This window comes from Crocuta crocuta, unplaced genomic scaffold (assembly GCF_008692635.1).
Source record: "Crocuta crocuta isolate KB4526 unplaced genomic scaffold, BGI_CrCroc_1.0 scaffold526, whole genome shotgun sequence".
NCBI classification, from domain to species: domain Eukaryota; kingdom Metazoa; phylum Chordata; class Mammalia; order Carnivora; family Hyaenidae; genus Crocuta; species Crocuta crocuta.
The window spans coordinates 361,261-377,624 of NW_027528811.1; the positions used below are offsets into that span (position 1 = coordinate 361,261).

Consider the following 16,364-nt stretch of genomic DNA (forward strand, 5'->3'; position numbering starts at 1 on the left):
GGGTGGTAAGGCAAGGGCTTTGGAAGGGGAGGGTCAGAGCCAGTAAGGAGGAGGGGCAGGGCCATGGTGACCTGTGTCACCTGATGACTCTGGGGAGCTGGCTGGGCTCCAGCCTGGGGCCACTGCAGATGCAGCCCCCTGAGCTGGGGAACCCCTGAATCTGGGGTTAGAGAGCTCGATTTAAGTCCAGCTCTGCCTGTTTCGTACTAGCTACTCAGCCTCATTGCTCTCCTCTCTGAAGTGGGTATAGGATTATGGACATTCCAAAGCTTGTCTTTGCTCCGTGAGGGTTTGGAGCGCAACCAGTATAAAAGGTGGCATTCCACAGCCAAAGCTATTTCATTGTTCACATAGTTTACCTAGGAGTAACGAGGGTATATAATTAATAACCCATGGCCTAATGTCTGGAAACCTCCCCTGTGGAATTTTGGGCCATTCTCATGCTTGCAGCCCACACGACATTTGCCTAGCCTTGCCTGACCCTCCTCCTTGTTTCCTGCCCACTATCCCTCTGGCCTCTCAGCAGCTTGAGATGCAGGCTGAGAAGGAGAGGATTCTTCTAGAGAACAGGGGTGAAGCTGGCAGATGCAGAATTGTGTTTAGCCCTGGGGCCTGCGAGCACTCCCTTGTGAACGAGTGCTGGGGACTTGATGCACGCTGAGTCGCTGGCAGCTGGGGTCACTGGGGGAGACCTGGGGCCAGCTCACTGCACACCCTGCCTGTCCCTCCCAGCCCCGGTGTTCCTGACTGAGCTGCAGAATCAGGAGGTGCAGGACGGGTACCCCGTGAGCTTCGACTGTGTGGTGACAGGCCAGCCCGTGCCCACCGTGTGCTGGTTCAAGGATGGCAGGATGCTAGAGGAGGATGACCACTACATGATCAGTGAGGACCAGCAAGGCGGCCACCAACTTATCATCACGGCAGTGGTGCCAGCAGACATGGGTGTCTACCGCTGCATGGCTGAGAACAGCATGGGTGTGTCATCCACCAAGGCGGAGCTCCGTGTGGACCGTGAGTGTGGTAGTCCCCAGGGTGGGAGCTAGGAGGAGTGGTGCTGGGCTGAAGGATGACCCAGAGAGCACTGGTTTTGGGTCAGACAGGATGTGGAGCCTCGTGTCTTGTGGCCAGAGTGGAGCTGGAGGCCTTATCTCTTTGGTATGCGCCTAGGCTGGGGAGGGACCTAAGAGAGTTTGGAGGTGCCCCCAGCACATGTGGGCGGCTAGCTGTGACACAATAAGAAATATGTATTTGATCTCATCCCGGGTTCCTAGCACACCGTTCTTAAAACCCTGGAAGTTTCCAAGTAATAAGGGACCAGGAGATGTGTTGTATCCTAATGCCAAGACTCCAGGTGGACCTCAGGACAAGTATGTCTATTTGATTCTTAACAGAAGTGCAAGTGCAATTAAGTGGAGGCAGGATAGATTTCAGATTCAAGGATAGAATCTCAAGGAGTGCTGAAGACATTGAGACATTTAGAGGCAAAAAATTAGACCTCGGCCTTATACAAAAATGAGCTCAAAGTGGACTATATGTGTCAGTGTAAAAAACAAAACTATGACGGTTTCAGGGAAAAAATAGGAACAAATCTATTGAAGCCAGGAAAAGTCTTCTTAGATTTGATACTAAGCAACACCCATAAAAGGGAAAATTAGTGAAAGTTATGAACGTCTGCTCTGAGAAAACCCTGCAGAGGTTCGTCAGACTACATAATGGGAGAAGGTATCTGCAAATCACATATCTAGTCAAGGACTTTGTCTAAAAATATATAGCATAAATTCTACCTCTGAAACCAATAGAAATAAGGAAAGCATAAAAATACATATGCAGTAAAACCTTGGTTTGTGAGCATAATTTGTTCCAGAGACATGCTTGTAATCCAAAGCGCTTGTATATCAAAGCAAATTTCCCCATAAGAAATAATGGAAACTCAGATGATTTGCTCCACAGCCCAAAAATACTCATACAAAAATGATTACAATACTGTAATATAATCCAAAATAGTAAAGAAAATACGAAACATGAAAAAAAGCAAATTAGCTTGCACTTACCTTTGAAAACTTTCGTGGCTGGTGTGAGGGAGACAAGAAATAGGAGGGTTATTGTGTAGGTGACTTTCACTATCACTAAGGGAATCACTGGCGTTTATTGGCTCCATGGAACGTTTTTCTGCTTGGGGGCCTATACAGATGTTGACTTCATTACAGTATTAATAAACTCTTCTCATGTACTGTACTTAATGTAATTGGCAATTAGGCAGCAGAGAAAGGGGTCTATATCTGCAGGCAGCCTGAGCTAGAATGAAGCAAAGCATTCCTAAGCTCACTCTTATCTGGAAAAGCAAAGGACTGTCCATAAGTGATTGGAAGTGACAAAAAATACACTAGTGCCAGTTGTGGGCACCTTCCAATGATCTGAAAAATTGCTGATTTTTGCCAAACGCCATGGCCTGAAACCAAGCATGAGCATCTGAGCATGGGAGACAACCACCCGCAATCTTGCAGTGAGAAAGAGAGAGAGAAGAAGAACCTTTGGCTCAGTTGTAATCATGTGGCATTCAACGTCACGTACTACTTGTATTCCAAGACATCACTCGTTTATCAAGTTAAAATTTATTAGAAATGTTTGCTTGTCTTGTGGAACACTCACAGAACAGGTTACTTGCAATCCAAGGTTTTACTGTATATATAAAGAATTATAAACAATAAAAAATCCAGTTAAAACAGGAGCAAAAGACACGTCCAGATGTTTCATGCCAGAGGGCATGCTAAAGGCAAATAACATGGAAGATGTTCACCACCATTAACCACCAGGAAAATGTTTAAAACTCCAGTGAGATGTCACTGTACACATATCAGGATGCCTAAAATAAAAAAATAGAGACAACACCCAGTGCTGGCGAGGAAACAGAGAAATGAGGTCAATTATGCATCATTGGCAGGAATGTAATATGGTACACTCCATCTGGAAAAGAGCGTGGCAGTTGGTTACAAAACTAACCCTGTAGCTAACATGTAATGCAACAGTTGCTGTTTTGGGCATTTATTCCAGAGAAATTAAATCTCAAATTCATAATCAAACTTGTACCCAAAGGTTCATAGCCACCTTATTCTCTAACTGGTCACAACCCAGCTGTTCTTCACCAGGCGATGGTTAAGCAGTAGTACAGCTATTCTAGGAAACACTGCTTGGCAAGGAGAAGGGATGTGTCAGTGTCACCTTCTGTAGTTATGACACAAGGGACCTTGGTTGTTGGAGACTAAAGGGCATATAGGGTCTGCGAAAGACTAGGTTATCTCTAACAGATTCACGGGAGCCCAAAGCAAACCTCCCCCCTCCTGGCTTTGGCAGGCACTTCTAAGACCTGTATATGAGTTTCCAAGGGCCTGGAAACACGTGGGCCCAAGAGAGGTCATCGAGCAACACTAACAAGATGTAGGGCCAAAGGTGGGGTCAGTATTATCAGCACAGCTGCACACAACAGTAACTTAGGTAACTTGAATGAGACCAGATTGTGTGTTTACCCAAGTAGGAACTATTTAATTCTTCTGTGTAGATCTGGATTTCCATCTGCTCTCACGTCCTTCCTGCCTGAGGGACATTATTCCGCATATTTTTTGTAGTCTGGGAGTGCTAGAATTCTCTCAGCTTTTGTATGCCTGAAAAAATTGTCTGTTTCTATTTTGATTATGGAAGATATTTTTTGCTAGGATTTTTTTTCCCTTTCCATTCCTTAAAGGTGCTGCTCCACTGTTTACTAACTTGCATTGTTTCCACCCGAGAAATAGGATGCCATTCTTACCTTTGTTTCTCTGTGCAAAACTTGCCTTTTCTCTTGGGATTTTAAAATGTTTAGATATTTGCACACCATCAGATTTTTCATTTAAAAATGTGCAATTCTGTGGATTGTAGTATATTCATAATGTTGTGTAACCAGCATGACCATCTAGTGCCAGGGTGTTGCAGATTTTGAGTCTGGAGTTCTCTCTTGTCCGCAAAAGAGCAGATGCAGAATTGAATTTGGGGGTACAGGGGGTTTGTCTCTGTATTTACTGAGCTCTCAAGGTTTTACATACGTGGTGAACTTGCAGAATAAAACAACAATCTAGGGACCAGTAACTTGTGGGTGTAACAAGCAAAGGGCTTTGTGGGGGGTGAGTGGTGTTAGAAGTTGAGATTAGAGCACAATGATATACTGCCACCAGATGCCAAGTGGACAGTGCTTCTCTTTGGGTGATACAGCCAAGTAGCTGTTATCTCCAAAGTTTAAGCTTGCTGGAGCATGCTGCCTTAAGGCTAACAAGGCACCCTTTTCACTAGTTGACTTTGGGCGCTTCCTCCCTGTAGCGTTTTTCTGCTTCTAGTTGTTCTCAAAGGCTTTTGTCCTATAGAGGTGGCTTTCCACCCTACACCTTGTTAACCCATTGGTGCAAGCTCAGGGAATTATTATTATTATTATTATTATTTTTTTATTTCTAGGAGAGAGAGAGACAGCGTGAGCAGGGGAGGGTCAGAGAGGGAGAGGGATTCACAGACTGAAACAGGCTCCAGGCTCTGAGCTGGCAGTCAGCACAGAGCCCGACGCGGGGCTCGAACCCACGAACCGCGAGATCATGACCTAAGCGAAAGTCGGCGCTTAACCGANAATTTTAACATTTGTTTATTTTTGAGAGACAGAGCACGAGATGGGGAGGGACAGAGTGGGGGAGACACAAAATCTGAAGCAGGTTCCAGGCTCTGAGGTGTCAGCACAGAGCCTGATGCGGGGCTTGAACTCACGAACTGAGAGTTCATGACCTGATCTAAAGTCAACGCTTATTGGACTGAGTCACAGAGGCACCCCCAAGCTTAAGGAATTCTTACACTTATTTCCCACACCAGAAATTTCCGTTGTCCTGGAAAGAAATCCTGTGTCCATTTGCTGTCACTCCACATTCTGCCTTCCCCAGCCCTTGGAGACAACTAAGCTACTTTCTGCATTTGTGGGTTTGACTATTCTGGACATTTCATATAAATGGAATCATATCATATGTGGCCTTTTATGTGTGGTTCCTGTCACTGAGCATGTCCCAGAGGTCCACCTGTGTTGTAAAATACATCAATACTTCCATTTTTCAGGTTGAAATATACTCCCTTGTATGTGGACTGCTTATCCATCCGTTCATCAGGTGGTGTTTATCCATTGGTTGTTTTGACTTCTATAAGTAATACTGCTGTGCACATCTATGTACAAGTATTTGTGTTTTGTGACATATGTGTTCAGTTCTCTTGGGCATGTACCTGGGAGTGGAATCACATGGTCATATGGCAATTCTGTGGCTAACTCTTGGAGGAGTGGCCTAGCTCCAGAGGGGCTGTGCCATTTTACATCCTCACCAGCAATGAATGTGGGTTCGAATTCCCCACATCCTCATCAGCACTTGTCATTATTCACCTTTTAATTTTGTATTGATTTTTTAACGTTTATTTATTTTTGAGAGAGAGAGCATGAGCAGGGCATGGGCGGAGGGAGGGAGACAGAGAATCCAAAGTGGGCTCTGTGCTGACAGCACAGAGCTGATGTGGGGCTCAAACCCATGAACTTTGAGATCATGACCTGAGCCAAAGTTGGACATTGAACCAGACTGAGCCACCCAGGGTCCCTTTATTTTTTTTTTAAAGTAACTGCTGCCCTAAGTGATGGGGTTTTGATCTGCATTTGCCTTGTGACTAATGATGTTGAGTATCTTTTCATGTATTTTTATTGGATATTTATGTATGGTTTTTGGAAAAATGTCTACTCGGATCTTTTCCTCATTTTGAGATTGGGTTTTGATTTTGAGTTGCAGGAGTTCTTTATATATTCTGTGTACTAGGCCCTTATCAGATACATGATTTTTGAACATTTTCTCCCATTCTGAGGGTTTTCTTGCCACTTTCTGTATACACAAAATTTTTAATTGATGAAGTCCACTACTTTTCCTTTGCTTGCTTGTACTGTTGTTGTGACATCTACAAGACCATCACCTAGTTTTTGCTGTAAACATTTACACCTGTATTTTCCTCTAAGATTTTTACAGGTTTAGCTTTGACATTTAGGTTTGCTTTTCATATAAGGTGTGAGGCTAAGGGCCCAAATTCATCCTTGTCTTGTAGAAATCCAGTGTTCCAGCACTGTTTGTGGAAAAGACTATTTTCCTCCATAAGATGGTCTTGGAACTCTTGTCAAAACCTGATTTCTATGAAATGTGTGCGTTTATTTCTGGGCTCTTCATTCTGTCCCATTTATCCATCTGTCTGTCATCACACCACCACCATGCTGTTTGGAAATCTAGACATGTGTGTCCTACAATTTTGCTCTCATTCAAGATTGTCTTGAGCATCTGGGTCCCTTGTGTTTCTACATGAGTTTTAGGATCAGTGTTTCAGTTTCCTCAGAAATGGTCTCAGGGTGTTTTTTGAGATTTCCTTTTTATCACTGGTTTTGAGCCATCACATTGTGTTGTTCCTTGGTGCCACCTTTCTTCATATCCTCTTGTGTTTGCCATTGGCTGGGCTTCTTGGAATTTTGTGTTTCTAGTTTTCACTAAGTTTGGAAATATCTCATCCATCATTTCCTCAAATATCTTTCCTTTCACCCATCATCTGGGGACTCCAGTTACATGTTCATGAAGCCACTTGCCATGGTACTACCTTACACCAATGCTCTTCCCTCAAAATTCTTTTCCTCCATGTGTCTCCTTTTGGATCACTAATATGACTCTCCTTTTACAATCCTTGTTTCTTGTCTGCAATATCTAACTTGCTATTGACTGTATTTTCCATTATTTTTTTATCTTTAGAAGTCCTACTGGAGTCTTTTTTTTAACATGTTCTATGTGTCTGTTTAATGTTTTGAAAGCGGAATACAGTTCCGTTACCTGCTTTGATTTCCCTCTCTGCCAGTTGAAACACCTGTGTCAGTCCCAGGTCAGTTTTGATGGACCGGTTGCTCTCTGTATTGCAGGTGGTGGTCTCCTGCCTCCTTGTGCATCTGGCACTCTTTGACTGGATGCCTGCCAAGGTGGGGGCTGGATACTTGGTATTTCTTCAGACCTTCTTGAGATCCTCCTCTGAGGTGGGGCCTAGGCAGCTCTCAGTCCAGGTCTGATCCCCTACCTCAACTGAAGGAAAGCCTTCCTGAGTACCTGATCCACGGACTGTGAAAGTTTCCACTCTGACTACAAACACAGTATCCTCTGCACTATGCCTATGGATCCTGTAGAGTGCTCTTTCCCCACGTGTACATACCAGTCAGTGCTCTGCTGACCCTCCAGTGAGAGGGTCCCCTCTTTCTGTGTGCAGCTCTCTCTTCTCTGGCTTCTGTCCTGTGGACTCCAGCGGCCTTCATCTCCCAGAATGCCAGTTCTGTCTCCTTAACTCAGGTTCTACCTGGCTCTGCCTGCCTCAGTTTCCCTTCCTGGACCTGGACACTGAAGGCAGGAAGCTGGGGTGATCACAGGACTTACCACTGTTTCCTATCTGTAAGGGATTAATAGGATATTCTCTGACACCAGCTGGGGGCCCTACAATTCACTCAGCTCTGGCCCCAACTATGTGGGGATGGCGTCAGACCCCACAGGCTCAGCCCCATAAGACCACCCCCACTTCAGACACCAACCCCAAGACCAGGTGTCACCTGTGCTCTGACCCTCGGGTGACAGATCAGAGGTTCCCATGGCCCCTCCTCAGGTTTGATGAATGTTCTGGAGGGACTCACAAAACTCAGGGAAATGTTTCACTTGCTAGATTAGTGGTTTATTACAAAAGGGGATGATTCAGGGACAGCCCAAAGGAGGAGACACCCAGGGTGAGGTGCTGGGGAAGGGGCGGGAAGCTTCCATGCTTCTCTGGGCACGTCATTCTCCCCACATCTCCACGTGCTCACCAGTCTGGAAGCATCCCCATCCACCCTGAGACCTTCTGGGTTTCCATGGGGGCTTCATTAGACAGATCTGATTGATTGCCCATTGGTGATTGATTCCCTCTCCCCTCCCCAGAGGTCGGGGGGCAGGACTGAAGCCACCAACCCTCTGGTCCCACAACTGGGTCCCTCGGCCACCAGCCCCCATCCCTATGGGCTTCCCACAGTCACCGCAGCAACACAAACTCGGGCTTGTTATGAACACCTTGACACCTTCATTGCCCTCCTCAGTTGGGAAACCCAAGGACTTTAGGAGCTCTGTGCCAGGAACAGTGACAAGGGTTGAGGCTGTATTTCTTACTATAAGTCACACTACCACAGCCATCATCCCACATATTGTTTGGGGGCGGGGAAGGCTGTCAGGGCTGCTGCAGCAAGACCACAGAGGTGGTGGAAACAACAGTGTACTGCTTGTGGCTGCAGACAACTCTTCCCATGGTGTCCTGAGTGGGGATGCTTCATGACATTGCCCTGATGGGGGCTCCACTGTCAGGAGCTCCTGACCCCCTCATCACTCTCGGAGGCCCCACTTCTGACACCAGCACACTGGGGGTTTCCACATTTGAGGTCGGAGGGACACGAATATCCCACCCACAGCAGAGGGTAAATCCAGACCCTGTTACTCCTTTGCGGCTGCCTATATATGTCACCCCTTGTTCCCTAGTGGGTAAGACTGGAGGATACAGCCGTGGGCGCTGCCTGCCAGTCATGAGGCCCAGTATTGACAATTTGTTGGGACTCGCAGTTAAATATAGGCCTGGAAACCCAGGCTGGTGACAGGCTGGGGTGTTGAGGGGCCACCATCTACCATGTGCCCCATGGCTGCTCCCCCAGGAATGTCAGTGGCTCCCAGGGACACCCTCGCACTCAGATCCAGGTGGCTGGCCTCTGGTGGGGGGCCGTGCCTGGACAGGTGGGGCACAGAGCTCATGCTAGCCACTGTTCCTCTCCCAGTGACTAGCACAGACTATGAAACTGCAGCTGATGCCACAGAGACCTCCTCTTACTTCAGCGCCCAAGGCTACCTGTCCAGGTAGGGGTCCATGTGGACGGGGGCAACACCTGGTGGGCTGGTAGTGTGGGCCTCAGGGGGTGGCAGTGCTGGCTTGGACAGACAGAATCTGACCTGGAGCTCTCAGCCAGGCCCTGGCAGTGTCTGTGGAGCAAGCAGGGGCCCGCAGAAGCCACCCACACCTGACCCCTCGCTGGTGCACCTCATGCCCCTTCTCTGTTACCAACAGCCGGGAGCAAGAGGGGACGGAATCTACCTCAGAGGAGGGGCAGCTGCCCCAGGTGGTAGAGGAGCTGAAGGACCTCCAGGTGGCCCCTGGCACGCGCCTGGCCAAGTTTCAGCTCAAGGTGAAAGGTGAGGAAGAGAGAGATGCCGGGAGCACCATCTGCACAGTGGAGGTTGGCTGGGCACTGGTGTCCAGGGGGCTCTGAGGGTGTGGCGCACGGGGCGGAGGCTCTGTGCTGACCAGTCCCGTGTGACCCCAGGCTACCCAGCGCCCCGGCTATACTGGTTCAAAGATGGGCAGCCCCTGACGGCTTCTGCACACATCCGCATGGCTGACAGGAAGACGCTTCACACCCTGGAGGTTGTATCGGTCACCAGGGAGGATGCCGGCCAGTACTCAGCCTACATCAGCAACACCGTAGGCGCTGCCTACTCATCATCCCGGCTGCTGGTCCGAGGTAGGTGCTGGGGACTGGGCATCCACACCTGGGCAGTGCAAGTGCAAGTGGTGAAACCAGCCCCGGGCAAGCGTAGGAACACCAGGAGACTGCAGAGGAAGAGGTCAGGGATCACTTTCAGAGTACGGGTGTGAGCTCCCTTGTTTTCCAAGGTTCTGAGCACCTCAAAGTGCTTCCAGGTCATGCTCGAAACGGGCTCTGCCCAGGCTTCACTCTGCTTTTGGTGCGACCATGCAAGCTGGCTCCAAATCGACGCCCACACTTCTGGGGCCATGGAGGGGTGTGTTTATGGGAGTGGGTGGTTCACCCCCAGACTCCTACCCCCAACAGATGCACAGGCCCAGAGGAAAGAGGCCCCTTGGTGCTGCAGGCCTAACTTCCATTTCTTGCCTCTTTCAGGCCCCAAAGATCCTGAAGAGAAGCCGGCATCGGGTGAGCAGACTCGGGTGGACAGAAGTGGGTGGGCAGCTCGGCTAAGTGGATGAGGGACACAGCATCACAGGTGGAAGAGGGTGGGGTGCAGGCTGTATAGACCCAGCCTACAGACAGGATGGGGCCAGGNGCATTCATCACCAATGCCCACTGTTTCTCCAGATGTGCACCAGCAGCTGGTGCCGCCTCGATTCCTGGAAAGATTCACCTCCAAGAAAGTGAAGAAAGGCTCCAGCATCACCTTCTCAGTGAAGGTGGAAGGTGGGGCACTCCTACCTTCATGACCCCTGCCAAGGACTGCCGCCTGGAGGATCAGAGCAGGCCCCTCCCTCTCCCTCTTCCTACCTAGGACTCCTCGCCTAGGATCAGACCAGGCCCCGCCCTCTTCCTAGGACTTCTTCCCCAGGGTCAGAGCAGGCCCCTCCCTTTTCCTAACTCTTCCTACCTCTACCTACCTAGGACTCCTTCCCCAGGGTCTGAGCAGGCCCCTCCCTGCCGCCCACCGAGGACTAACCCACCAACTCCACCCGGAGCGACCCCTACTTTCTGAAAGCCCCCCCTCACCATCCCCTCCTGCCCGCAGGATGTCCGGCCCCAGCCGTGCACTGGCTGCGGGAGGAGGCTGAGCGAGGAGTGCTGTGGATTGGCCGTGACACGCCAGGCTACACGGTGGCCAGTTCTGCACAGCAGCACAGTCTGGTCCTGCTGGATGTGAGCAGACAGCACCAGGGCACATATACCTGCATCGCCAGCAATGCTGCGGGCCAGGCCCTCTGCTCCGCCAGCCTGCACATCTCTGGCTGTGAGTGGGTGTGGGTGACTGGAGGCAGCTGACCTTCACTGGGCCCCTGACCCAAAGCCCTCTCTCTGGGCCCCTGAACACAGAGCCCCATGGGCCAGCTCCACCCCTGTCCTGTCATCTTTGTGTAGCTGGCCGAGACCCTCCTAGAAGTCCCCTGCCCCCCTGAGTGTTTTCCTCCTGGGCCCCACTCCACCTAGGGGCTCCCGAGGGCCAGAGTCAAGGTCCCTGCGGTAGGGAGGGTAGGCAGCATGGACCAGGTCCCCACCAGAATTGCCTCAGGGCTGTGGGGTATCATCTTGTGGCTCACTCTGTTCTCCTGACAGTGTCCAAGGAGGCAGGGGCAGCAGAGGAGCATGTTGGGGTGAAGGAGGCCCTCATCTCCACCTTCCTGCAGGGGTGAGTGGGGGACCAGACCAGCAGCAGCAGGCCTGGGAGCGGGGCATCCCGGCCCTCAGGAGGGAGACCCATCCAGACTGTAGCCCAGGGGTGCTCCTCAAGAGCTCCATGATTTGGGCCAGCCCCTGTCCCTCTCTGTGCCTCAGTGTCCCCACTGTAACATGGGGGCTTCAGCTGAGGCATTCTCTTAGGACCCCTTCCCCTTTAGGACCCAAGCCGTCTCCACGCAGATGTCAGAACCCACAGGTTTCACTGACCTTGCCGGGCAGAGGAAAGGTACTGGCTGGTTGGGAGCAGGATGGGGGTCGACATGCCCTTAGTGCAGGGGTGAGGCATGGAGGAGGCTGCCCCAGGCCCAGAGCTGCTCCGAAAATACCTGCTGTAGGCCAGGGCTCCCTGCCCTCTCCTGGGCCTGACTCTGAACGCTGGCTGGTGCCAGGGCCACTTCTGAGCCTTTCAGATCTGGGGGCCCACTGGCCCTTGGCTCAGAGCTCACGTCAGTGAGCTGTGTGGATGCCCGCCCTGGACACCCTGACACAGGTGGCAGGGAAGGCTAGGTGAGGGCAGTGCAGGAGGCAGGTGCTGGGCATGCCAGCATCCAGACCTGATCTGTCCCGGATTCTCCTGTCCCCCACAGGGTCCTTCTGTCCATTTCCCAGCCACCTGCACAGGGCCTCCCGGCACCTTGGCATATTTGTAACTTTTCGATGGAAAGCAGGGAGTCTACTCAGAAGTAGAAAAGGGAGGGCCATGCTCACTGCCTGTTGGTTGCCCACTTTTGGGGTCACTTCTCGGCTGACCCCACTCACCTAGGCAGCCCTCATTCACCCTTAACCCAACCCTGCAAAGCTTCCAGCGGTGATGGCCCCAAGTCTGTGTGGCCCTTAGCACTGCTGACCCTTGAGCCCAGGTCGGGGCCTGGAGGGCAGGCAGCTGGCTGAGCTGGCTTCTGGCCCCCAGGAGAGCCCCCAGTGGTGGAGGCCCGTGGCCACTTGTCCCTGGCTGAAGTGGGCACAGAAGAGTTCCTGCAGAAGCTCACCTCTCAGATCACAGAGATAGTGTCGGCCAAGATCACGCAAGGTGAGGGCGCCACTGGCTGTGGGGCAAGGGCAGGAACATTGGCCGAGTCCCCTTGTCCACGCACCCTGGGGACCTACGGGGAGGTACTGGGGCTAGGGCAGGGGCAGTGGCCGAGTCCCCTTGTCCACGCACCCTGAGGACCCACGGGGAGAGGATATGGAGCAGGCCCTTAGTGGGCATCACATGCCCTGTGCCCTCAGCCAAGCTGCAGGTGCCTGGAGGTGACAGTGATGAGGAATCTAAGACGCCGTCTGCATCCCCCTGGCATGGCCGTTCCCGCCCCTCCTCCAGCGTGCAGGAGTCATCCTCGGAATCGGAGGATGGGGACTCCCGCGGCGAGGTGCTCTGATGGGGCTGGGGGTGGGCAGCAAGCAGGGTGCCGGTAGGGGGAGGGGCAGGGGCACAGTACCACCACCCGGCGTTGGCCTGGCCCCCTGGGCCCCCTGGGGTGGTCTCACAGCCACACTGACAAGATTTCCATCAGCAGAGTTGGGTTGACCTTGTTCTGGAATTTCCTGGAACCTCAGGATGGCTTGTCCCCCAACTTAATGCCAGGCACCCTGCAGCCTCTGGAGGCCTGGCTGGCTCTGGTCTGGGTCTCCCGACCCCTGGGGCCTTTGGGGAGCTGTGGGGGCCCTGGTAGGTCAGGCTGGCACCCATCTGGTCTGACTCAGCATCATCCCCCCAGATCTTCGACATCTACGTGGTCACAGCTGACTACCTGCCCCTGGGGGCTGAGCAGGACGCCATCTCACTGCGGGAGGGCCAGTATGTGGAGGTGCTGGACTCGGCCCACCCACTGCGCTGGCTCGTGCGCACCAAACCCACCAAGTCCAGCCCCTCACGGCAGGGCTGGGTATCCCCTGCCTACCTGGACAGGCGGCTCAAGGTACTGGGTGGCTGGGGTGGGGTCCTGGGGTGGTTGTCCCCCATGAGAGCAGGAGCCAGAGCCTGGCCACCTGCCACCATTCCCCATTTTCTCACCAGCTGTCACCCGAGTGGGGGCCCACTGAGGCCCCCGAGTTCCCAGGGGAGGCTGTGTCTGAGGATGAATACAAGACAAGGCTGAGGTGAGGGTCCGACAGGCAGGGGCATGAGTGGTTTTGTGGCCGCAAGGTAGCTTTGGGGGTGCTGCCCTGCACCATGTCCGGGGCTTGTTCTGAGGTGGGTGGTGGCGGGCTGCACAGGAGGAGGAGGCTGCCCACCTGCCTCGGTAGCTCCTAGGTCTCTCCTCACCCCATCCCTTCCCAGCTCCATCATCCAGGAGCTGCTGAACTCCGAGCAGGCCTTTGTGAGCAAGCTGCAGTTCCTACAGAGCCACCACATGCAGCACCTGGACCACTGCCCCCACGTGCCTGCCGCCGTGGCCTCCCAGAAGGCTGTCATCTTCCGAAACGTGCAGGACATCAGCCACTTCCACAGCAGGTGGGTGGACGGGTAGGCCCCACAGCTGCTCCGGGGCCCCCAGGTGTGCACACACACATGCATACACACATGCCAGCCACACAAGCACATGTGACAGTCACATGTGCACAAAGATGCATGCACACGTACCAGTGATGTGTGCACACATGCAGAGACACACCATACACATGCATGCACACGTGCCAGCCACACAAGCACACATGACAGTCACATGTGTGCAAAGACACCTGACCACCGTCCCCTGTTCCACAGCTTCCAGAAGGAGCTGCAGCAGTGTGACACAGATGACGATGTGGCCATGTGCTTCATCAAGAACCAGGCGGCCTTTGAGAAGTACCTGGAGTTCCTGGTGGGCCGCGTGCAGGCCGAGTCAGCAGTGGTCAGCACGGCCGTGCAGGAGTTCTACAAGGTGCCCCAAGCCCATGCCTCTTAGTTTTCTGAGAAAAGCAGAGTCACCAAAGCTCTGGGCTCAGCTTCAGAGGGTGACACTGCAGGGTGGGGGTGAGGCCCACCCGGGAGGAGGCACACCGGTGCATGTGTGTGTGCACATGTGCACCTGTACACAAGGTCCTAACCCTCAGGCTCTCCACCCCCGGTGACACTGGCTGCCCGGGGTGCACATGCACCCCCTCAAGGTTCCCATGTGCGCATGTGCGTGTGCACCAGTACCCCACGCCGGAACCCTCAGGCTCTCCACCCCTGGTGACAGTGGCCATCGGGAATGCACATGCGCGTCCCCATCCATGCTCTGCGGTTCCCACAGAAATACACGGAGGAGGTGCTGTCAGCCGCAGACCCCTCTCAGCCGCCGCCGCCGCCCCTGCAGCACTTCCTGGAGCAGCCAGTGGAGCGTGTCCAGCAGTACCAGGCCCTGCTAAAGGTACATGGCCGCTACGAGGCCGCCCTCCCTGGCCTTGGCGGGCGGGCGGGTGGTGGGGCCCGGGCCTGACGCTGTCTCTCCAAGGAGCTGATCCGCAACAAGGCGAGAAACCGGCAGAACTGCGCGCTGTTGGAGCAGGCGTATGCCGTGGTGTCGGCCCTGCCGCAGCGCGCTGAGAATCAGCTGCACGTGTCGCTCATGGAGAACTACCCGGGCACCCTGCAGGCCCTGGGCGAGCCCATCCGCCAGGTGCAGGAGAGGTGGAGGGCCTGGGCGGGGCCACGTGGGTGCGGTCGAGGTGGAGGGCCTGGGAGGGGCCACGTGGCTGACTGTCAGCTGAATGCTCCCCCAGGGCCACTTCATCGTGTGGGAGGGGGCGCCAGGTGCGCGGATGCCCTGGAAAGGCCACCACCGGCACGTCTTCCTGTTCCGCCATCACCTGGTGGTCTGCAAGCCCAGACGGGACTCCCGCACCGACACCTTCAGCTACGTCTTCCGGAACATGATGAAGGTTTGCAGGCGCCCGCGCAGCCCGGGTGGGCAGAGAGGGGCTGGCAGGGCAGGAGGAGCGGAGGCCTGCGTCCAAGTGGTCACCCTGCACCCTCTGCCCACCCACAGCTGAGCAGCATCGACCTGAACGACCAGGTGGAGGGTGACGACCGTGCCTTCGAGGTTTGGCACGAGCGAGAGGACTCTGTGCGCAAGTACCTGCTGCAGGCACGGACCGTCATCACCAAGAATTCCTGGGTGAAGGAGATCTGTGGCATCCAGCAGCGCCTGGTCCTGCCTGTGTGGCGTGAGTGCCAGACTGGGAGCCCGAGTACAGGAAGCCTAGGAGTTCATGCAGGCCCCACCCCCCAGCACAAGACAGGCGCCCGGACTGTGTTAGGGATGTAGAGGGCTTGGTAACCCCTGGTCGGCTTCCCCACCTGGAGCAGGAGGGAGGCTCCCCTTTCTCCACGGTCCTCTGTTATCCACTCAGCTTGCCTCACTCACCCTGACTCCCATCACACCCAGATGTGGGGTCCTGGATGGAAGGTCGCAGGGGACGGTGTCCATAACAGTCTCACCCTTTGACCCTGAGGCTTCTGAATGTGCCAGGGATGCACCAAGGACTTGGGGGAGGGGGGTATCCCACTCACCAAGAGCTCAGAGCCTGTGTGTTTGTGTGTGTGTGTATGTGTGTGTTTGTGTGCACGCACCCAGAACCCCCAGATTTCGAAGAGGAACTGGCGGACTGCACAGCTGAGCTGGGCGAGACTGTCAAGCTGGCCTGCCGTGTGACAGGCACACCCAAGCCCATCGTCAGCTGGTACAAAGGTAGGCCACTGGGGCCCAATGGATGTTGATCCTGCACCAGGAAGGGGCTCCAGGCAGGGGGTGGGTATCCATCCTGGGCAGGGGTCAGAGAAAGAGGGGGGCCTGCTGGGGGGCTGGGCACAAGGGGGCAGGCTCACAGCCTGAGTAGGTGCACGGGTGGACGAGGTGGGACAGAAGCAGAGGGCCTGCACCCATGCTTCCGGCGCAGTGACACTACCCACCCCAAACCTCACTCATTAGCAATCTGAGGGCTCACACCCTGTTCCAGGTACCAGGGACGCAATGGCAAATAGGCCTTGCCCAGGGGTGCTGGCCGTCTAGGGGAGGAGACAGATGGCAAACTGAAGACAAACATGTGGCATGAAATGGGGAGGTAACACAGCCAGCCAGAG

General features: G+C 53.7%; 1 protein-coding gene across 1 annotated transcript in view; it reads left to right on the forward strand.

Annotated features, from left to right (window-relative positions):
• The window catches only part of OBSCN (obscurin, cytoskeletal calmodulin and titin-interacting RhoGEF), a 154,398-nt gene that overhangs the window by 111,258 nt on the left and 26,776 nt on the right, over positions 1-16,364 (forward strand). Inside the window, 20 exon segments of the mRNA XM_077755858.1 lie at positions 733-1,011; positions 8,897-8,975; positions 9,184-9,308; positions 9,440-9,637; positions 10,037-10,069; positions 10,232-10,330; positions 10,653-10,871; positions 11,195-11,267; positions 11,476-11,543; positions 12,231-12,347; positions 12,548-12,687; positions 13,036-13,236; positions 13,335-13,417; positions 13,599-13,772; positions 14,025-14,181; positions 14,536-14,652; positions 14,737-14,901; positions 15,005-15,163; positions 15,271-15,448; positions 15,859-15,972. Of these exon segments, the coding sequence (XP_077611984.1) occupies positions 733-1,011; positions 8,897-8,975; positions 9,184-9,308; positions 9,440-9,637; positions 10,037-10,069; positions 10,232-10,330; positions 10,653-10,871; positions 11,195-11,267; positions 11,476-11,543; positions 12,231-12,347; positions 12,548-12,687; positions 13,036-13,236; positions 13,335-13,417; positions 13,599-13,772; positions 14,025-14,181; positions 14,536-14,652; positions 14,737-14,901; positions 15,005-15,163; positions 15,271-15,448; positions 15,859-15,972 (2,778 nt within the window).